Raw genomic sequence first — 20,896 nt, 5'->3', positions numbered from 1 at the left:
TGCAATGCTTTATCTTACGAGAAATTTGGGCTAATTAAACATCTAGCACAGAAAAAATTACTCATGAGATGTGTGATGAAAGTACTGCTAAATGCTTGTAAATGCTAATGCTGGTCTGGGTGTGATCTGGCAGGATTAGATTGGAGGACACATGGGACCTTCCATAGCCTTAAGTATTATAGAATGATGCTTAAAAAAAAAAAAAAATCAAGTCAACAAAATGCAGATAAGGGATCGCTGTTCATCCTTGTCTTTTGAAATTCTCTATTATTTACTACTTCTTTGTATCCCCAGTGGGGAAAAATAGAACTGGGGTATAAAACCCTATTAGTCCTCTGTTTTCTTTTTTTTTTTTGGCTGTACCTCTTGGCTTGTGGAATCTTAGTTCCCAACCAGGGATTGAACCCGGGGCCCCCTGCAGTGGAAGTGCAGAGTCCTAACCACTGGGCCGCCAAGGAATTCCCAGTCCTCTGTTTTCTAATGCATAAAATAAACACTAGTACATCATTAGCCAAACTGCAGCACCTACACCAGGGGGAAAGGGCATATGGTAACACGCTTGCTTAGACATAACAGCCACAGATCTGCATCTTCCACTTTTGCACTGGGGAATAGGATAAGCAGAGGAAAAAGTGCTGATCTAGAATTCACGTTAAAAAAAAAAACCAACAAACCAGCAACAAAGGAAGCCTTCTCCTGTTTCTTTTCCCAAATGAGGCTGAACTCAGGCTCAAGCATTGGCCCCAGATACTGCCATACCAGTGCCCACACATGGCCCCAGGGTCCCTCACTCTTCTCAGGTGGCAAGTCACCTGGGCAGGAGTAAAGACAGATTTTTAAGCCACAGATCGAGGATAGCTTCTGCCACCAATTCGGTCCTTACTAATTTATTTGCTTGGACCAGTGTTAGATCTGCCAGGAAAAACAACAGTAACATAGACATAATATTCACTCTTCTGGCAAACACTTGTGTTACCGACTCTCAGCCTCCATGTAGTAATTCTAATTTTATGAACCAATATGTTTATATTTAAACACAAAGCAAGACCTGTTATTTAAAACAGGTGAAATTCCTGGGAATTTCACTCACAGGAAGCTTGCATAATAATGAAAATGATGACAAAGGAAATTTTTTGGATCTCAGGTTCAAGGTCATTTTCTACCTTGAGCCTGAAGAAAAGAAAACTGACTGACTTTAAAAAAGAAGGCCACTGAAATGCAGAATTCCTAACACACACACAAATTCGCTCGCAAAATGTCAACACCAAAAGGGTTACGTGTAACAAAATTCTTTAATTTAAGGAGCAGATCTTGGCACTGTGAAGACCTGTGAGATGTGTAAACAAAGCCTGCTGGTCGACCTGGATGATTTTAATGTGGCCGAGTTCTACCAGAAGCACCAGCAGTCCCGGGTAAGAGCTGCTCACACCCGCTCTGGGTCCACAGGCTAGAGTCGGGTAGAGGCACAAGGTAGGAAGAAACTTTCCCTGATACAAGGAATGTAGAAGCCCTGTGCAGGGGGTGAGTCTGGGAGTCTCCTAATTTAGCTCGCTTCTCTGAGAAGGTCTGTTACTAAATTGGACCACTGGAGGGTTGGAAGACTTGGTTGCCCTTGGTTGCTTGTTTGCTGAGGTCCCACTGCTGTCAGGGACAAAGTAGGAAGCTACAGTAGCTGACTGGACACACAGAAACAGGAATAGTCTGGCAAGCTTCATGCCCAAATTTGTTGAAATAATTTAATAACAAGAGAAAAAAATTAGGGTCTTGGAGGAAACAGTCTCCAATTTATATATCAAGTAACTCTGGGGTAACAAGGAACTGCTTTGCTCAAGGTTTAAAACCATGTAGTAAGCACCTAATGTGTGCTTTTTTTTTTTTTGGCTGTGCTGCTCGGCTTGTGAGATCTTAGTTCCCCGACCAGGGACTGAACTCAGGTCCTTAGCAGTGAAAGCACCGAGTCCTCACCACTGGACCACCAGGGAATTCCCCTGCTGGTTAAAAAGGTGCTTTTTAACACCTCGTGAATTAATTCTCCTGGGGCATTTGGATTGAAGTTCTAATACTGTGAAAGAGTTAACCTTAGGTGGGAAGGTGATTTATGCCCAGGATAATAGTTCACTGCCCAATTCTCAGGCAAACTATCTTCTATTTAGAGCTGTACTGCCCAATATAGAAGCCACAAGCCACAGGTAGCTCACGAACAAGTGGTTACTTCCAGCTGAGATGTGTTGTGTTATACACCAAATTTCAAAGGCTCAGTATAAAAAAAAAAGAGTAAAATATCACATAAATAATTTTATATTAATTATGTGTTGAAATGATGACATTTAAAATATACTGGGTTAAATAAAATATATTACTGAAATTAATTTTACCAGTTTCTTTTTACTACTTTAATGTGGCTCCTAGAAATTTTCAGGTTACATATATGGCTTGCATTGGTGGCTCAGATTGTATTTCTACTGGGTGGTGGTGCTGATCTGGAAGATGCCTTGAACCACATAAGCAGTCAGTAGATATTTTATCAAAAGAAAAGGGCCCATCATTACCATTAAAATTCAAGACTGACCTCCCTCATCACACAATTAGGAAAAACATGATTAATAATCACGACTGTAAAGCACATAATTTAAAAACTATAAAATCATTGTTAGCAACTAAAATGTCACTCTTCAGAGGAGTCACTTTGGCTTTCAGATCATTAGCCTGTCTGTATCCAGACCTTTTTTTGCAAAAAGCACAGCTGAGTCAAAATGGTGCCCGTGAGTGTGGGCAATCCTGTAGTTACCTTTTTAAAATCCTAAGGTTGCTAGACAAGAAAGGAAGAAAGGATGAAAGGAAGGAAGGAAAGGGAGGGAAGGAGAGAGAGAGAGAGAAAGAAGGAGAGAAGGGAGAAAAGAATGGAGATTTGAGCAGCACAACCAATAAGTGTGATATAATGGACATAATGCCATCCCAGCCTTGAAGATTAGGCGTCAGGAAGTTGAGGGGAGGGAGGCGGAGAGAAAGGAAGAAAAAAGTAGTTTCCTGAGAAAACAATTCAGTATTTTGAGTCCCTACATTTTGAGGCCTGAGGGTCTCAAATCACTCAGTCATAAACCCCAGGCACTGAGATCTGAGATGAGAAACAGAAGCGACTCACATTCTTGGACCCTGAGGATGCTGCAGTCAAACAATTGAAAGGAACCAGGCCCTCTTGAGTGCCTGAGGTCAGGGTGCCAGCTAGATGCAGACAGCTTCTCTGAGGTCATTTCAAAGAATAGATTATTTCAGGGAGTGGAGCCTGCGGGTCTTCCCGGGAAGGACAAGACCAGGCAAGGCCGGGTTACCCGGATCCCACCAGCACATCCTGCAGGGATCACCACCTCCATGCAGCCCAGGGGAAAGCCTTGTCTAGTAAAGACCCCTGTTGGTCCCAAGCTTTTCACCTTGTTCTCCCTCTGCGAAGCTGCTGCCGCCACCACATACTGCTGGCTCACCAGTGGCACTTGTAGAACTGGCTCTCTAACAGCAGCTTTTTCCAGTTGCACAAAAATGTGTGCATGCATGTAGCCCGAGGCAGCCCACCCCGCCAAAAAGCACACCAACTTTGACTAAGATGTGAACCTAAATCCTATTCCCTTCCCCAGAGTGGCCCTGTGACCTTGAGGAAACTACACCAACTCTGGATATCTCAGTTCTCTCATCTGTAGGAAGTGGGAGATGATAATTCCTACCCCGAAGGATTGGATGTAGGAAAGGACCCCAGTACATCACCTAAGACAGTGCCTGAGCAGAGAAGATTCTTGGTGAATGAGGACTGTCATATTACAGCCCCAGAGATGCCTGACCTCTTTAGACTCAAGGGAGAAAGCTAAGGGTACCCGGACCAAGCCAGAATCCATCACGGAACAAAGCCAACTGGCCCCCACAGGGGTCATACCTGTAACCTCGGCCTCACTGCATCCTACCAGCTGAGAGAATGGGCTATGAGCATATTCTAAAAAGAACCGTGAAAGTAATCGTGTCAGCCAGGGTCTGGGCAGGAAAGAGATGATGGCACATGCACAAGGGGCGAGTAATGAGAGCTGAATGAAGGGCCAAAATGTGGATAGTAAAAGCAACAAGGAATGATTAGGCACTCTGGGACAGGCAATTGACCACCCCTAGGCCTGGAGTGACAAGGGGAGGGGGCAGTTATCAGGAGGGCTGTGGCTACAGGAGAGAGTCACCACCAGCCTGCGACCTTCAGTAGGGGAAAGCTGCCATGGCCACACCACTGCCCAGCAGAGAGGGAACGAGGGGAATAACTACCCCAGGCCCTCTCTCTTCTCCCGCCCTCTGGTCTCCAGCTAGGGTCTCCCATTGGTTGAACCCAGTGGGGAGCCAGAGGACAAGGGGGCCTAGTTAATGCAATCCATTGAGATCATCCAATGATGGGCCACAGAGCAGGGTGGAAAGTGTATCTGGAGGGGAAAATGGAAAATATCCAGCACAGTAATTACACGACATAGAGGCAGAAGAGAGTTCAAATTAGTTTCAGTGAGAACTTGACAGGCTGTCAAAGCCTTTTGAAAATGCCCTTCATTATAATCACAGGAAGAAACGAGATTGACAGACCCACCCTGGTGGGAGAACAAAGGTCCCAAGAACCAATGTGCAATATTTACCTGCTGATGGAAAGCAGTTCGGCTCGCACTTTTACAGCAGTTCTGTTCCGATGGCCCGTGGTGAATTCACTGCTGTCTGTTTGCTAACAGTCTGAGTTAAACTTGAGACACTAGGGAAGTGTGACTTCGACAAGTTCAGAAACTCTCCATGGATGAAGACCAGAGTAACTGTCATTTAGCACAAAGATAACAAGGATGGAATACAATCTCCGCTCGTCCCCAGGTGGGAGACCCTTGACCCTTGGAGGCTGATGTGCACACCTGTGCTTCTGAGGTCCAGGCCCTTCTTCCGACTCCCAAACCCCGGTTCCTCTGGGCCCTCTAAGCCAACCCTCAACGCCGTTCACTCCTTGGCAAATGGGTTCCCTTCTTGAGAAGTGGGGTAGCCGATGCCAAACGCAGACATGGACCCAGAGAGGGTCAAAACCAGAAGAGGCTTAGAACTGGTTTCCGCTCAGACTGGCCTGCACTTAACCTCAACTCACTAACCAGCAAACTAACTCACTAACTTATTTTCTTGTGCATTTTTCACATTTAGATTCTTTTTGGTTTTCCTTAGTTATAAAAATCACAAACACACAAAAGTCTCCCATAATTGAAATTAACATTTAGCTGCATGTGTTTTTTTTTTTTTTTTTCCTATTAAAATACTGATGCCTGGGCTCAGCCTCGGAGATTCTGATTTAATTAGTCTGGGATGGGACCAGGGGTCAATTTTTTTTTTTTTTAAGTGTGGAAAAATACACATAACACAGAAGTTTAACTCAATAACTTTTTTTTTTTTTTTTTTCCCAGCACGCGGGCCTCTCACCACTGTGGCCTCTCCCGCTGCGGAGCACATGCTCCGGACGCGCAGGCCCAGCGGCCATGGCCCACGGGCCCAGCTGCCCCACGGCACACGGGATCCCCCCGGGCCGGGGCACGAACCCACGTCCCCAGCATCGGCAGGTGGACTCTCAACCACTGCGCCACCAGGGAAGCCCAAACTTTTAAGACACATGTTGAGTGCCTGCTGTATGCCAGATACTGTGCTGGGAGATACAGCAGTGCCCACGGTCAACACAGTCACTGACGTATAGTGGGGAAGTGGACCAGCAGGCAGGGACCCCGGTGTGGGAGGATCAGAGCAGGGGGTGGACGAGCAGCTGTGGACACAGCGCAGAGAGGCCTGACCTGCTCTCAGGACCAGAGAGACCCTCCCCACAGAGGAGCCATTTAAGACCGGAGAGGAAAAAGAGTGAGCCCTCCACGGCAGAGGCTCTTGAGGGCAAAACCCTCTACTCACGTGGGAGACAGACACCTCACCCAGCCTCTGACCACAGGCTGTGGACACACCCAGCAGGTGCCCAGTCCGCACTCTCAGTGGTCTCTGAGGTGCGCATGGGCTCGGATTAGTGTATGTTTTCCTGGTTTGGTTCATTGCTGCCCGTGGCCTCTAACACTGAAATCCGATTATCCCTCCATCTCTCAGACACTGAGCGGTTCCCTTGGGCCCCATAGGGTCAAGGCTTGTTACCAGACTTGGAGCAGCTAGATTAGGAGCTCCTATAGGCCTGGAGAGCGGCCCCCTGAGGCTAAAGCAGCCGGAGTGGGGGGGTGCCCAGGACCTGGACTAAGCGCCTTGGGCTACGGGCATCCAGTGGTCCAGTCACTGGCTGGCAGCAGTTCACCCCCGCCCTAACTCAGAGATGCCTGAGGGCTTCCCTGGTGGCGCAGTGGTTGAGAGTCCACCTGCCGATGCAGGGGCCGCGGGTTCGTGCCCCGGTCCGGGAAGATCCCACGTGCCGCGGAGCAGCTGGGCCCGTGAGACATGGCCGCTGAGCCTGTGCTCCACAACGGGAGAGGCCACAACAGGGAGAGGCCCGCGTACCGCAAAAAAAAAAAAAAAAAAAAAGATGCCTGAAAATTCAGCCCAGCAGGCATTCCACACCCACCGCCCACCTCCCAGCAGTGCTGCCCGCGAAGCAGCCCCACATCTTCCCATGTGCTCTTTAACCTGGATGTGGGACTCACGCTTGACTGACTGGTTGGTTGATTGGTTTCTGAGTGGAAGGAAGAACTCCAGGATGACAGCAGGTAGAGCTCCAAGGAACATTCCAGGTTGCAAAGTGGACCAGGAGAAAACAGGTTTAAGAAAAGTTTAGGTCACAGATTGTACACTCAAATGCCATAGAGGCCAGGCAGATAAACAAATGATCAGAATCTCCCAAGTGGCATCAGTTGGGAGTGGTGGCCATTGTGACAAAATTGCGAATACTCTGTCCAACGGAAGAAGTTCATGTCTGTCCTTCTTTCCTTCCTTCCTTCCAACCAGAGCACATCCACAGGCCAGATTCAGCTTACTGGCTACCAACTGTTGATCCTTAGTTTAAAGCAGGAGTTCTCAAAGATGGGTGGTCCCCAGACCACTAGCAATAGCATCACCTAGGAATTCATTAGAAATGCACATTCTTGGGCCACACTCAGACCCACTGAATAAGAATCTGGGGAAAGGGGTGCCCAGCAACTGTATTTTAAAAGGCCTTTTCAGTAATCCTGATACATGTTAAAGTTGGGGCCACTAGAGTCAACAGTCATCACTGGTCCAAAATTATACATTTTTTCCTCATTCTTTCATCTGTGCATACATTTATTGAGCACATACCATATACCAGGCATGGGCTAGGCACTAGCAGCACATGGGAAGGGCAGGGGCAGGCAAGGCACATGTGGTCCTTGCCCTGAATCCTAGCTTTAGCTCTTGCCTCTTGTTGGATGTTTTCTCGGTTTTGCAAAATACCATGTCCACTCGTATTAGCTCATTTTGCCATAATGCCTTGAGAAACAGGCAGAACAGAGGCTACTTCTCCCCGTTTATCAATGGAGTCCCTTTGTCCATGCACAGTTAAAAGTCTGCCCAACATCGCAGGGCATGGTGGACCCAGGCTGCCTATTCTGGGGGCCCAGGCCCCCTGTGTGATGGAGACGTGCCCTTGGCCCTGCCGCACAGGAGGGGCTCAGAGGGCCTCTGGCTGTCATTGCTCAGAAGCACAGGCCTGACTCGCTCCATCCTGGCCTCAGACAGATGTCCTTGGACACACGCAGTCACCTGATCACCCTCACTCCTGGGAGCATCCCATGAATATATCTGAAGACTTGACAGAACGTTCAGCCAGGCTGTCTGTTTCTTCGAGTGGATTGTGTTGAGAATTTTCACCCGTAGCAAATCTCTTGACTGAAGTGAATTTTAACAAAATGAAGGGGCAGGAGAATAGGAAGAAAAACATCTGGCAGGTGGGCTGAGTGCTCCCGAGCCCCCGTCCACTGCTTCACATGCCTCTCCCTCCCCTGAAAGTCTCCCAACGCCCATCCCCACCTCTGCTGCTGCACGTGGGCAGGAAAGGGTGATGCAACTGGGTTGGGGCTGGGAGGGGAGGGAGCAGCTCCAGTAAATAACGCTCCAAAAACTAGCTCATTCTGCCCTTACCGAACAAATACCATGGACGGAACTCTTTCTGATAACAAATCCCTCCCACTTGTGGCTCCGAGTATAAAGGATGACTCTGAGCTGACTATGAAATGCCTGCACTGATTGGCTGGCCCGGCCCTTTTGTCCAGCATCACAGGCTCTGCAAAGGGCACACATAAAGGAGCCGGGCCAGTGAGATTTATGGCACCGAGTAACAGTTTCCCTCCCACAGACCAGAGAAGAGACACAATCTGCTGGAAGTGACTTTTCAAATGATCTGCAGAAAACATTAGTGGATATTTTCCCATCTGCATGCCTCCAGGTCTTATGGAGTCATAAAAAGTAAATGATTTCCCTGAACGCTGTGACAAACCTGAGAGTTCCAAGCCATTTTCTAGCTGATTGATTTGCCATTACGCATCGGAGTGTCTGTGAGCAGAAAGGCTTCCTGGCGAAGTGAGCGCTGGGGAGAGGGAGCCATCGGGAGCTCACAGGAGGCCACCGCACCAGGAAAAGCGAATGAGGGACAAGGCTTGGTTTGTGTGGAGGAGCTAAACAGTAGGTAGTCTGGGAAGGCTTCCCAGAGGCAGTGGCTCCTGAGAAAGACCGCAAAGGAGGCACCAGCTCTTGGGGAAGATGGGAGGAGGCCATTAACACAGAAAAAACGTAGCAACAAGCAACTTCCTCTCTGCCTGCTCTAGGCCAAGGTCAGGAGAGAAAGGCTAAAATAGGAGGCAAACCGCTCAGGACAGTTGACTAGAGCCTTTAAAGATGGGTCTGTCTGTAGGGTGGTGGAGGGGTCTCGAGCAGTGACCTTGGGGCCAGCGGTCACCAAGATCTGGAGCTGGCCCCAATGCAGAAGGAAGAGCAAATCGATCTTTGCTCAGCTTGGGCACATTTTCGGGCTGCTGTTTCGTCCTGGAAGAGGTGTGTTCTGCGCCAGCTTCCTGAGCTGCCCTCGACGGGATGGGAACAGGATGATGGGCCTGTGAAGCACCTCGGGCCACCGAAGAAGGAAGGAGGAGGCACTGAGATGCTCACTGGGTCAAGTCCGAGCTTCGGTTCTCCTGGGAAAATGGTGCCGAGCTTTCCCAAGGGTGATGTCAAGGGCCATGCCCTCTGCAGGGGATTTTACTCCCCCAGGGCTTCCTGAGCACCGTCTGGCCCATCCCCGACCCTCCCACCCTGGAGATTGGACATGAGGACAGATGGGGCAATAAAGTGGCAGGCAAGGAGGAGTCATCACTAATCCACGAATTTACTGAGGGTCGATGCAGGTCCACAGGGTGAGGCTCTGGAGGACAGATGCCCAAAGGAGCCGAGGACAGAGGCACTGTGGTCATCCAGACAGCCAGATCCTCCCTGGGAACCTCCCTGTGCTCTCAGCACCAGTGAGAAAAATACAACCCACCCCACCCACCGAGAAAAAGCAAAAACATTAACAAGTGCGAAATGCTGTGTACAGAGTAAAGACAAATGCTTAGGACTCAGGGGGGGAATGACTAGATCAAATGAGGGTATCGTCAGGAAGCCTTCTGCAAGGAGGTGACACTGTGACAGCTGTAGAGGAAGTCGTGCACACAGCCTTAGAAAGGTGGGGAGCGGCAGAGGAGCATATGCACAACAGAAGTACCAAAACAAGCCAAGAGACCACACAAGACAGAGCATGAGCAAAGGCCCTGAGGTTCACAGGGCACGCCCTCTCTGGGGGTCAAATGATCATAGAACAGCCAGGGCGGGTGGGGAGTCGGGGAGCCCCTAGGTGAGACCATCGTTAAGCCCATTTGTAAAGGGAGAAACGTACAGAACTAAGGCCTGAGGCCCTTTCCCTGGGCAAACGAGGGATCTAGGAAAATCAAGTGCCCCCTCCCACCCCCGTGGCACCTGTGCCCCAGATTCTCCTACAGACAAGTCTGCCTTCCTAAGACGCACATCTCATCGTGTTTACCTCTCTACTCAGAGGCCAGCAGCTACACACATACATATACATAGCATGACGTCCAAACACCTCAGTTCTGCCTAACATGGTCTCCCACCTTACCATCTCCCCGGCCCATGCCAAGATTTTTTAAAAATTCAAAAAAAACACCCTCCCCATATACTCCAGCCACACCAGTGAGCAGAGAATTTTGCCCAACATACGCTCTGCCCTCTGTGTGTGTGCCAGCATGCAGTGCCTCTGTCTGAAGGGCCCCAACCGCCCCCCATAGCCACCTACCGAAGTCCCTGCCGTCCTTTAAGGACCAAAGATGCCATCCCCCACGTCACACGCAACCAGGCTCTTTCTTCCCCTTCGCATATCCCTCGTGGCCATTGACACATCCAGCTGCTACCGGAGCCATCTATGAATGAGGCGCTCTCTCCCACATCACAGGAAGGGGTCCCAGCAGGGAGATGAGACCTTTTGCCCTATGTTCTCCAAACACCCAGCTTAAGGCCGTGGCAGGTAGCTGCTCAGTAAATGTCTACGGGGACTCCCTGGTGGCACAGAGGTTAAGAATCTGCCTGCCAATGCAGGAGACACGGGTTCAAGCCCTGGTCCGGGAAGATCCCATATGCCGTGGAGTAAATGTCCATGGCCTGGGACTAAGCCTGGAGCTTTTTCAAGCATCTTCCACTAGGCAGTAAAGGATTCCAGGATGGCTGCCCGGCCTCCACCCTGGATTCCCCTTCTGCTCTGTTCTCTGGTCCTCCAGGACAGGGCTTGCCTTGGGGCTTGGGCTCTTGTCCTATTTCTTGTCCCCCCTTGGCCTGGTACCCTCCACCCCATGATTTAGACCATGTATATTTTACAGATGAACTTAAGAGCTTCCTTGTCCACATGTAGGCACAGAACGAGCTGATGAATTCAGGCTTGTGCCTGGTGCTGCTGCTTCGTCTCTATGAACAGAGGTTTGCAGAACTCATGAGACTCAACCACGGTCAGGATGCAAGAGAGAGGGTGAGTCCGGCCCTGCCTGGACCGTCGGGCAGCAGTCCCACCAACCTTGCCTTGCCGTTTATTAGATGTGCATCCACTGAGGTCCTCAAGGTCAGCTGGTGGGATATGGCACTGTCATCATTAGGACTAAGACTTAGTGGCTGCTAGGTGTAGGCACAGTGGCCCTCTGGCTGAAAAGTAAGTGACAGTCACGTAATTGTTAAACAGGAGTCGTAATTAAATGGTCATGAATGGTCATATAAGCAAGTGAGTGTCTAGGGATATTTGCCCCCCCAGAATAGAGGCCAGCAAGGTTGCGGGGTCTGGGTGTACATTACGTGTGGATGCCCCCTGCCCAAGCAAGGAGGATCCATGAGAAACAGGAACCCTCCCTGCCCCCAGCCAGGGAAGCTGTTTATTTTGCTTTGGATCCTAGGGTGTGTTATTCCAGCGTCTGTGTGTGTGTATGCCAAGAAACAAAGGTGCTGATGGGGTCCCATCTGTCATTAGAGAAGTGACAGTGTATTTACCAGAAATGATCATCTGTGGCTGCCCTTCCTTTAATAAGAGAACCGAGGCCCTCCAGGAGGCCCTGTGGCGTGGAGAGAGAAGCCTAGATCCGCTACTCTACCAAAATGCGGGCGACGGACAGGCCGACCTCTGAAATGTACAAGCACACTTGGCTGTTGCCGAGTCAGAACCCTGAGCCCCAGGGGACTGCCCTCCTGGTTAAATGCCTCCCTGTGGCCAGGCCAGGAAAGAGCACTGGCAGCTCAGGGGCACCTCCCTTACCTTAAAGCCACGCCAGGCGCTGACATTTTCTTAGTTGCGGGGTTGCCCATACACCCCTTGAGGCTTGGAACTCAACCTCTGCTCACATCAGAAGGTCACCAGTGGAAAGAAAGCCAGTATGGCAGTGGGCAAGCCACTGACGGGGCCGTGAGACAGCTTTAGTGATGCTCTGCCCCCTTATCTGTTCCTCTCCTCTTCGCTTTCCTCTCCGTGTCTCTCCTCTTCTACCTCAAGTGGACAAGAGGCATCTGTCGGCACCAGTCACTGCCTGGAGGCTGGACCCCACTGGCTCCAACCCAGTCCTCCACCATGGCCCCAGTCCTCACACCACTGGAGGCCGAGGTGATCCGTTTGGAGCCGTCCCCTCTAGAAATGCTGGGTTCAAACCATTAATCGTAAGAACTTGAGATCTGTCCCTACATCTTTCTGACTTCAATTCTCCCTTTAGACCCTAAGCTCTCAATTAAGACAAAAGGCTGGGTCTTTGCCAAAGTTGTCTCCTCAGGAATCTCACCCTCTTTCTGACCCAGGCCTGTCCTTCCTTTCACTCTTCTGTAGTTTTAGTGGTGACATAAATTCCTCAGAGAAATACATTTTTTTTGAGAAAGAAGTACAGGAAGCAGGAAATGATCCTTTGTTTAACATGTCTGTAACCTCATTTTCATGATTCCACATCTTTTGAATGAACTTTTTATTGCACGCTGAACTTCAAAGCACCTAGGGTTTGAGAGAGGTTACAGATGGCCACAACATCAACAAACAGATGCAAGTGACATTAACCTCCAGGACTGCAAAGCACACGCAAGAAGGCAACAAACAGCACAACCCGTTGGATGAAAACCTAGGCCCTAAAGCATTGGCTCTAGAGAACGTTCTGGTAAAAACTATCCTAGAGAAGCAGTAAGTGATGCCAGGAGCAGGCCGGGAGCCAGAGAGGAAGGAAGCAGAAGGGACAGGGCAACACTCTTCTCTCCCCACAGGTTTACATGTAATTTGAGATTCCCTGAAATAGATCTCACCCATTTAAACCACCAAGCAATAACCGGCACAAATAATCAGTTAAGACGTACCCGGAGGGCTTCCCTGGTGGCGCAGTGGTTAAGAATCCACCTGCCAATGCAGGGGACACGGGTTCGAGCCCTGGTCCGGGAAGATCCCACATGCCGCGGAGCAACTAAGCCCGTGCACCACAACTCCTGAGCCTGCGCTCTAGAGCCCATGCTCCGCAACAAGAGAAGCCACCGCAATGAGAAGCCCGCGCACCGAAACGAAGAGTAGCCCCCACTCGCCACAACTAGAGAAAGCCCGCGTGCAGCAACGAAGACCCAGCACAGCCAAAAATAAATTAATTTTTTAAAAAATTAAAAAAAAAGAGGTACCTGAATGGAACTCGGAAGACAAGTGCCTTCTGTCAAATTCACACTCTTCTGGATTTGAGTCTCAGTATTTTCTTGTAGAAAACACCCACACTCTAAGGGTAACGTTTAGCAAAAGAGAGGCACTACGATGGGAAAGGAACACTCCTTCCCTCTCCTTTACCTACCAGAACTAAAAAAGCCATTCATGCCAGGCTTCTGGTTGTGTCTCAATAAGCCACCCAGTGATGAGTGCCTGTCAACGGTAGTGATCATTCATTCACTCCTTTATTCATGCCCTGGCCTGTATCAGATGCTGAGATGGGAATCTGGGAAAGTGGCTACCAAACATGATACCATGATGTCCCTTTCTTTGAGGAGCTTATGATCAAGTGGGAAGATGTGACTCACATATTTAGAAAACCAGTTAATAATCAGAAAGTAGCCCTTGGTCAAGAGAACCAACGAGACCCACTGAATTCCCAGAGGCTGTGATATTGATAACCCAAGATCTTCCCTGACTGTGGCTTCCTGGGGTTTCCAGTGATCCTATAAACAAATAATTTGCCTCCCCATTGAGGCCGTGAGCTGTTTGAAGGCAAAGCCAGATCTTCTACACTTGTCTCCCATGATGCTGGGCACACAATGAATAATATTTGACTGATGACCAAGTCCCAGGCACTATGGATGCCAGGAGCACTGAGTGCTTACAAACTTGCTAAATTTTGTAAATTTTGCTAAACTGTCAGATAAGGATGCGGTCTGCTAAGGGTTGCAGAGGTGGGGTGGGGGGAGGACGTGGTCACTGGCAACTTGGGACATGGACCCCTTATCTCTTTTGTACATCACAGTCCTCCAGTGCCTAGAAAATGCCTGGCACATAGTAGGTGCTCAGTAACCTTCTGATACTCAAACAATGAACTAATGAACCAATACCTGCTTCTTCCAGGAGGCGCGTCTTGAGTTATATTTTGGAGAAAGTGACAGTACAAATTTGTGGAGAGAAAAAGGTATTCTAGGTAAAGGAACACTCCCAAGTTCAAGGCATATTTATGTATTCAAAGATTTTCTGCGTGCCTACTATGTGCCAGGTTCTAAACTAGATCCTGGGAATACAAAGATGATCAAGACAGGCTTTGGGGACTTCCCTGGTGGCGCAGTGGTTAAGAATCTGCCTACCAGTGCAGGGGACACGGGTTCGTTCCCTGGTCCGGGAAGATCCCACATGCCACGGAGCAACTAAGCCTGTGCGCCACAAATACTGAAGCCCGTGCACCACAACTACTGAAGCCCGTGTACCTAGAGCCCATGTGCCTAGAGCCCGTGCTCCACAACAAAGAGAAGCCACCGCCATGAGAAGCCTGCGCACCGCAACTAGAGAAAGCCCGCACACAGCAACAAAGACACAACGCAGCCAAAAATAAATAAATTAATTAAAAAAAAAAAGACACGCTTTGCCTAAAAGGGACTCAAGAGTCTAAAGAGACAGACATGTAACCAAGATTATCAAAAAATGTACCTTGTGTTATGACAGGAGATGGAGCCATATGTGGAGGAACACAGAACAGAGTTAGAGGATGGGAGGGCCCCCTGTTCTCACCCCCTCCTTCCACTCCTTCTCCAGGACAGACTCTCCAGTCAGGGCCTTCAGGGACACAAGCCAACGTTTCAGAGGGCTTGCTTTTCACCCAGTTAGGTTGTACTCTTTGCCCTCAGTCTTCCCACTGCTTTGGGAGCCTGGTGGCAAAGCTGCTTCCATTATTGCTCTTGTCCACTGATCAGCTGAGGGGATGATGCTTGAGCTGAATCTCGGACCAGGGTTGCTGGGGAGGGAAGGGCATTCCACGCAGAAGCGAACGCAAAGGCTCAGAAAGGAAAAGACTTGCGCGTCTGGGAAAGTCAAGGAGCTGAGCGAGGCCGGAGCTGGCAGGAAGCAAGCAGGATGTGAAGGGTTTGTGTGAAGCTCTGGGAGGCCACTGAAGGCTTTCTAGCCTGGGGCTGGCAGGCCGGGAGATCTGCGTTTCCGAGAGAGAACTCGAGCGGCCATGTGGAGGGTGGGCTGGAGGGGGAAAAGCCCAGCTGGGTGGCTGATGCCCTGGGACAGGGTGAGAGGCCCCACGTGGGGAGCACCGGAGGTGGGGGGCAGGTTTAGGAGGGCACAGAGTGAGGTACAGGCTGAAGGGAGCATTGCCTGTTATTCTCTGCAAATGCCCAGCAGGAAAGTGGCCTTTTCTCACTTCAGCTGTTCACGGTGGGAGCGTCTCCAGAGAACACAGCGCCCCACCAGCCTCACCTGATCCCACTTGGGCTCACTCTTTAGTGGGGACACAGGGCTGTCCTGCGGGGTGAAGCTAAATGGGCTTGCCTTTCCTCCCCGTTCTCCCTTTCCGTGCCTACGCGGGACACTCCAGTATTCAGGGCCTACACCCCAGGGCCCCTGTCCTGGGCTTCTTCCTAGCCCTGGGCTTTGTCTGTACCACACTCTCGATTCCTCCCAATGAAATGACCCGGGACCCCGAATTCCTCTCCCTGCCTGCCCATAGCAGCTCCCCTAAACCCCTCAAGTCCCTAATCTGCTAGACTAGGTAAAATAGAAAGAATCCCTGTCAGTGTGTCAAAAGGCAGAGCGCTGAAGGGACCCCAGGCCTTCCATGAGGCCCTCCTGGCGTGAGCACCCGCCTCTGTCTTCTGCCCCAGGTGCGCTGCACTAACACCTCCCCTGTAGGAAAATGTTCACCTGGAGGGGAGGGGAAGGGATTGCAGTGGCTGGCCTGGGGGGCAGGGAGGGTCTCGAAGTAGCTCTGCAACCCCACTGGCCCATTCACGAGTGAGGCTAGACGGACTTACTCTAGGCCCTCCCCATTCACACCTTTTCTACAAAACCGAAAACCCTTGCCTCAGAGGACCGAATCTACCCAAAGGATGCAAGGCCCAGGCTTGGCCCACAGTTGGGAAAGCTTCCCCACTCACCGAGATGGCGCTTCCTGGTGGCGTGTGAGAGTTGGTTTAGAAAGATGCCATCCCCTGGCATGGAATCTAGAGGCAGGATGAGGTCATCCTAGCAGCCTGGAGAAAATGGAGGCCATTGCTAGCACAGTCCTGATGTATCATTTACCAGGTAACCAGGACTGCTGCTCTAGAAGAAATTCCATCCTTCTCCTGCCCTCCCCCTGGCCTTCTGGTGAGAGGGACCCAGAGGCCACAGCTGCCTCCACGCTGGCCAGGCAGTTGCCCTAGTAACAGTGTCCAGCACCCCTTATTTTGTCCCCCAGCCTGTCACAAAGCCCCTCTTCCCCCTGGGGGAAGAGCACCGGCCCCTCTGCAGCCTGGCACAATGGGCTCCCGTGGAGTACACAGTGTTTCTTATTGCGGCATAAAAGGCCATAAAGTCAGAACAAAGAGGGAGCCCAGAGCCCTGATGGGCCCGCTGCTTCCTGCCGGGCAGAGAATACAACCGATTGTTTAAAAGCCAGTGGTGAGGCAAGTGGCCAGTTAGCACGGCCTTCACCCCACGGCCTGTAAATGCGATTTGGACCATCAGGATGGGATTCTGCTATTCAGATCAATTGCTGAAAGGAAGCAAGTCTGTTCACACTGCCAAATTTAGAAGCCCCGAACCAGCGACGGTGACCTGGGCTATGGCCGAGGCTCTCATTAGGATGAGCCTAAGCCTCACAGGTGCTGATTATCAGCACTGCCCTTGGCACCTCCACGCATTTACTCTGCCCCTTTAAGGTGACGTAAGGGATTCCTAGAACATCCCCGAGACTAGGGAATTAGACATCTGTTCACAATTGCTTTGGAAAAATGATTCATTTTTCATTGTCTCCTTTCTCATAGTTGTCAAGAAATTACCCACAACCCAGATCGGAAGAAAATGAAAGTAGGTTTGGGGATCAGTCCTGCCATGTTGCGGGTGTTTGCTAATTTGCTCTCTTTCGGTGACTGTGTTGAACCTAATGGTGTGGAAGGAAGTAATGACCACCACCCAGAGGCAAAAATAACCCCACAAAGCCTGGGAAACTCTAACTGCAGCAATCGGGAAGGCGTGTCCAAGTATGCTGGATGCAGAGGAGATAAGGATTTTAATTCATCCCGAAAGCGAGGGGAAAGGCCAAGAAAGGGAGGACAGCCTCCTCGGGTGTAGGTTAACTTGCTACAGGTTTTTTCCTTTCCCTTTGCTGGGATTCACCAGCGTCCAGCCCTTGGGGAGCCCCTTGGGTTTTCTTCTAAACCTTGGAAAGGCATTGTTTAGCCATTACCTGAGGGGACAACAGTCATTCACAAGCTAGTACTGGATTTTCTCACTATTTGGCCCATTCAAGTGGGCCTGTTGGATTCAGAAGTTGAACAAGGAAAACAGGTGTCGGGCAAAGTCAAAGGCGGCGGGACAGCTGTCTTCAAGCGGGTTCATTATCCCATAGAAAACCCAACTGAAGAAAACGTGCTCAATTAAAGCAGGCGGGCTGGCAGTCAGACTTGGGAAGAACTTCTCCATCAGCTGGGAGAACAAACATTACAGTGAACTGGGGGGGTGACAATTCCATGCCCAGAGGCTGTTCTGGCGAGAAATTTCACAACTGCCTGCCTTCGAAGGTTTAGAACAGCGATTTCCACGCTGGCTCCGCCATGGGAATCACCTGGGGAACTTACCAAAAGTACAGATTCCTGGGCCCCTCCCTGAGATTCCGTTTCAGGTGATGGGGTGGGCCCCTGGTGATCCTGATGCAGCCGGTCACGGTGATGCTTTGGGAATGGGAACCCCCAACAGACCCGTCTGCAGGAGAAGCTAAACCAGCTCAGAGCTCCGCAGGGTGGGGCCCAGATGACGACCCTACAGCACCCAATCTATTATTCAGGGCGCGCAGTCCTGAGAACCCGGGCTGACCATTTTCAGAGCCGGGGGGAGGGCCCTTCCCTCCGTTCACAAAAGGAACCCGCAAAGTCCCAGTCCCGGGCGCCACCGCGGGGGTCCAGCCGAGCCGGGTGAGGGCCCAGCGCCCCCCTGCGCCCTCGCAAGGCCCTGGGGCCACTCGGGGCGGCCGGCCCGACCCCCGGCGCCGTCGCCTGGGCCAACCCCGAGCGGCTGCTCCCCCTCGGGCAGCCGGGAAGGGAGAGCGGGCAGGGAGCTGTGAAGTCTAGGACGGACCATTGTGTGCGGGCGCACGCACCCGCTCTGCGCCCGGCCTTTGGCGAGAGCCCCTGCTCCGGAAAGGGCCCCCGCGCCTCGGCCAGGACGACTCGGTGGCCCGAGGCACCGGACAGGGTCTCGGCGCCGCGCCCGGCTGCACCCCTCCCCAGCGCACGCCCCGGAGGCGCCCGCGGTCTTCCCGGTTGGAGGAAACCTGCTGCTGCCGGGCGCGCCCGGGTGGGTCTGGCTGGGCAGGGGCGACCCCTAGTGCCCAGCGGGGGCCGCTGCCGCCCTGCTGCCCGGGGAGGCCCTGAGCAGGATGGAGAGCCTCCCACCCACACCCCAGCTTGGGGATGGGGAAGGGGCACCCCGGCTCCAAGCCTGAGCCCCAGGGAAGGGGGACGTCTCTAGAGGGCAGGAGAAGAGCACCTCTGGGGTGGTGCTTAAAAAGGAGTCTCCGCCGAGGGCACCCTGCCTTCCCGTGTTGCTCTGAGGCAGATGGTCCCCTGATGTCACTTACATCCCTCTTCAGGAAGCTGGGACTAGCTCTAGGATCCACCGCTCCCCCGTCCCGGTCCCAATGTAGGGGCTGCCAATTCTCCCCTGGAAACAGGTCTAGGCCCTCTCTACCTGCCCTGAGCCCTGCACACACCCCAGACGCTGGCAGGGGCAGCCCTGCACAGACACCATCCTGGCACGCTGGTCGGACGCCGCCGTTGCCTGGCTTCCCGCCCGAGCCATGATCAAGACAGGAGCCAGGGCAGCCAGAGGCAGATCCACATGCCTCCCGCCCTCCCCCGGGGCCACCCTTCTTTGGTCTCCGGCAGCCTGGCATGACTCACCTGGTTGGCAGCGCCTTGTTAAGTTGGGTTGTCAGAGCTGAGTCACAGCTGTGACCTGCTGCCCTAGCTCGATGCAGGTAAACAGGGAGGGAAAAAGGCAGAACATCAGGGCACACCAGGTGACACAAAGAGATGCCAGCCTCTCTGTGGCTCTGTGGTGCCCATGCCAACCTCCTCACCCTGTCCCCTGCACCTGGGAACCGAGGCCACACACAAGATGCCACAGGTGGCACAGAGGTCAGGGCAGCTGGGGAGAGTCCCTGGTTGGGTGCGCCTGGGTCTAACAGCCTGTCACACAGCTCTGTACCCCAGCGCCCCCCCCCACCGACAACCGCTCCCCAGTTGGCACGAATAACTGTCACCACAGCCACGTCCGAGTCCAGGGAGGGGAACAATGCCTCTGGCAGCCACCAGGACAGGTGTGACAGGAGTAGGCTTGAGAGCCTTCAAGCCAAAGGTTGGGCCAGAGCTCCTCCCCCCCATACATAAGAGTCAAGGCAACTAGATTTGGGGGAAAGAACAGGAGGAGTGAAAGAATGGGGGCAGCTCATGGGGCTGGGGCCTCCTTGTGGTGGAGGTAGGTGCTGAGAGGGTCCAGGTAGGGATGGAGGGATAGTAATTACTCCTGCTCCCCTGCCCTTCTTCACCAGTCAGAAACCGCTTCCAAATAGTCAGGGAGCGCTCACTCAGGCCAATGGGGAAAGAAATGTACTGAGAACAAGAGTTTTCCCCAAGAATAAAGAAAAGCCCGCACCCCACCCCACATCCTCCACTCTGACCCCACTGCCATCTCCCTGCCTCTTTGCCCTCCTGCCCTCCCTCCCATCACGTGACCATCTGTTTCCAGCCAATTTGATCTCTGAAAGACTGGGGTTCCTCTTCTCCGCACTGTTCCGGGCACTGTAGTGCACATGCGCACGTGTGTGTGTGGGTAGGTGGGGGGTCACTGGGGCTGGCGGAGGAGGGGGCAGAAAGGGCAGAGATGCCACGCCCATCCATGCCAGATCCCATGGCCTGCCGTGGCTCCACAGCCTGAGAGATGCTCTTGCTTTCCAGGTTCCGAGTGGAGAGATGGGAATGAAAGTAGCATTTGTGAAAGCAACAGCCAAGTGGTCTAGCAAGGGAGCTGGCCATGGAGCTGGGCGGAAACCTCTCCCCCCAGTAGCCCTCCCTACGTCCCCACATGCCTCCCTTCCTGCTCCTCTCTACTGAAACTGAAACCAATGCGTTGGCAATTATCTTTTTCAACCTTCTGCCACTCTCTTCTTGGGGTCTGGCTTGAGCATCTACAGACGGCAACAGCGACCAGCCTAGTCCCAGACAGCGCAGACCAAGTGACCTGGGCTTGCTGAGCCCCCTCAGGCTGCCCTGCTGCTGCCCCTCAGCCCAGAAGCCCAAGGGGACCCAGCAGCCCTGGCGGGCCCCGTGGCCTCAGGTGCCCCTGCTGAGGGTACCCATTCAGGCCTCACTCCACCCCGAGTAGAATCAGTAAACCGACTTTATTCACCCAGCTTCGTTTTGTGCTCATTCCAGTCTCCTTGGACAAAGGCTCAGGGCCTCAACTTCCACTTCTCCTTGCTCCCCACCATCACTGCCACGACGGATGACACATCCTGGGGCCCCACGGGCAGGGACAGGCTAGCTGGCTAGCCGCCCTCTGTAGGTGCCCACTTAAGAAGTTTTGGTACATGGACTCCACGCTTCTCTCCTAATTATGTCTTAAGGCCCAAAGACCAGATCAAGAGTTAGGATGCAAAAA

At 52.1% G+C, this 20,896-nt stretch overlaps 1 protein-coding gene across 2 annotated transcripts in view; it reads left to right on the top strand.

The window, feature by feature from the left end:
* MARCHF10 (membrane associated ring-CH-type finger 10) overlaps positions 1–20,538 on the top strand; it is an 84,562-nt gene extending 64,024 nt beyond the window's left edge. Inside the window, exons 7-10 of one of the 2 annotated variants that reach the window (XM_022589088.3) lie at positions 1,303–1,412; positions 10,925–11,038; positions 17,005–17,047; positions 20,194–20,255. In XM_022589088.3, coding sequence (XP_022444796.2) covers positions 1,303–1,412; positions 10,925–11,038; positions 17,005–17,047; positions 20,194–20,255 — 329 coding nt within the window. Of the gene's footprint in view, positions 1–1,302; positions 1,413–10,924; positions 11,039–17,004; positions 17,048–20,193 lie in introns of both variants that reach the window. The other variant, XM_089901396.1, reaches the window with a different exon arrangement.
* The last annotated feature ends 358 nt before the right edge of the window (positions 20,539–20,896 follow it).

Source organism: Delphinapterus leucas, chromosome 19 (assembly GCF_059928025.1).
Source record: "Delphinapterus leucas isolate spDelLeu-1000000601 "Yukka" chromosome 19, BTC_Dleu_Yukka2, whole genome shotgun sequence".
Classification (NCBI taxonomy): Eukaryota; Metazoa; Chordata; class Mammalia; order Artiodactyla; family Monodontidae; genus Delphinapterus; species Delphinapterus leucas.
This window is presented reverse-complemented; position numbering and strand designations above follow the sequence as displayed.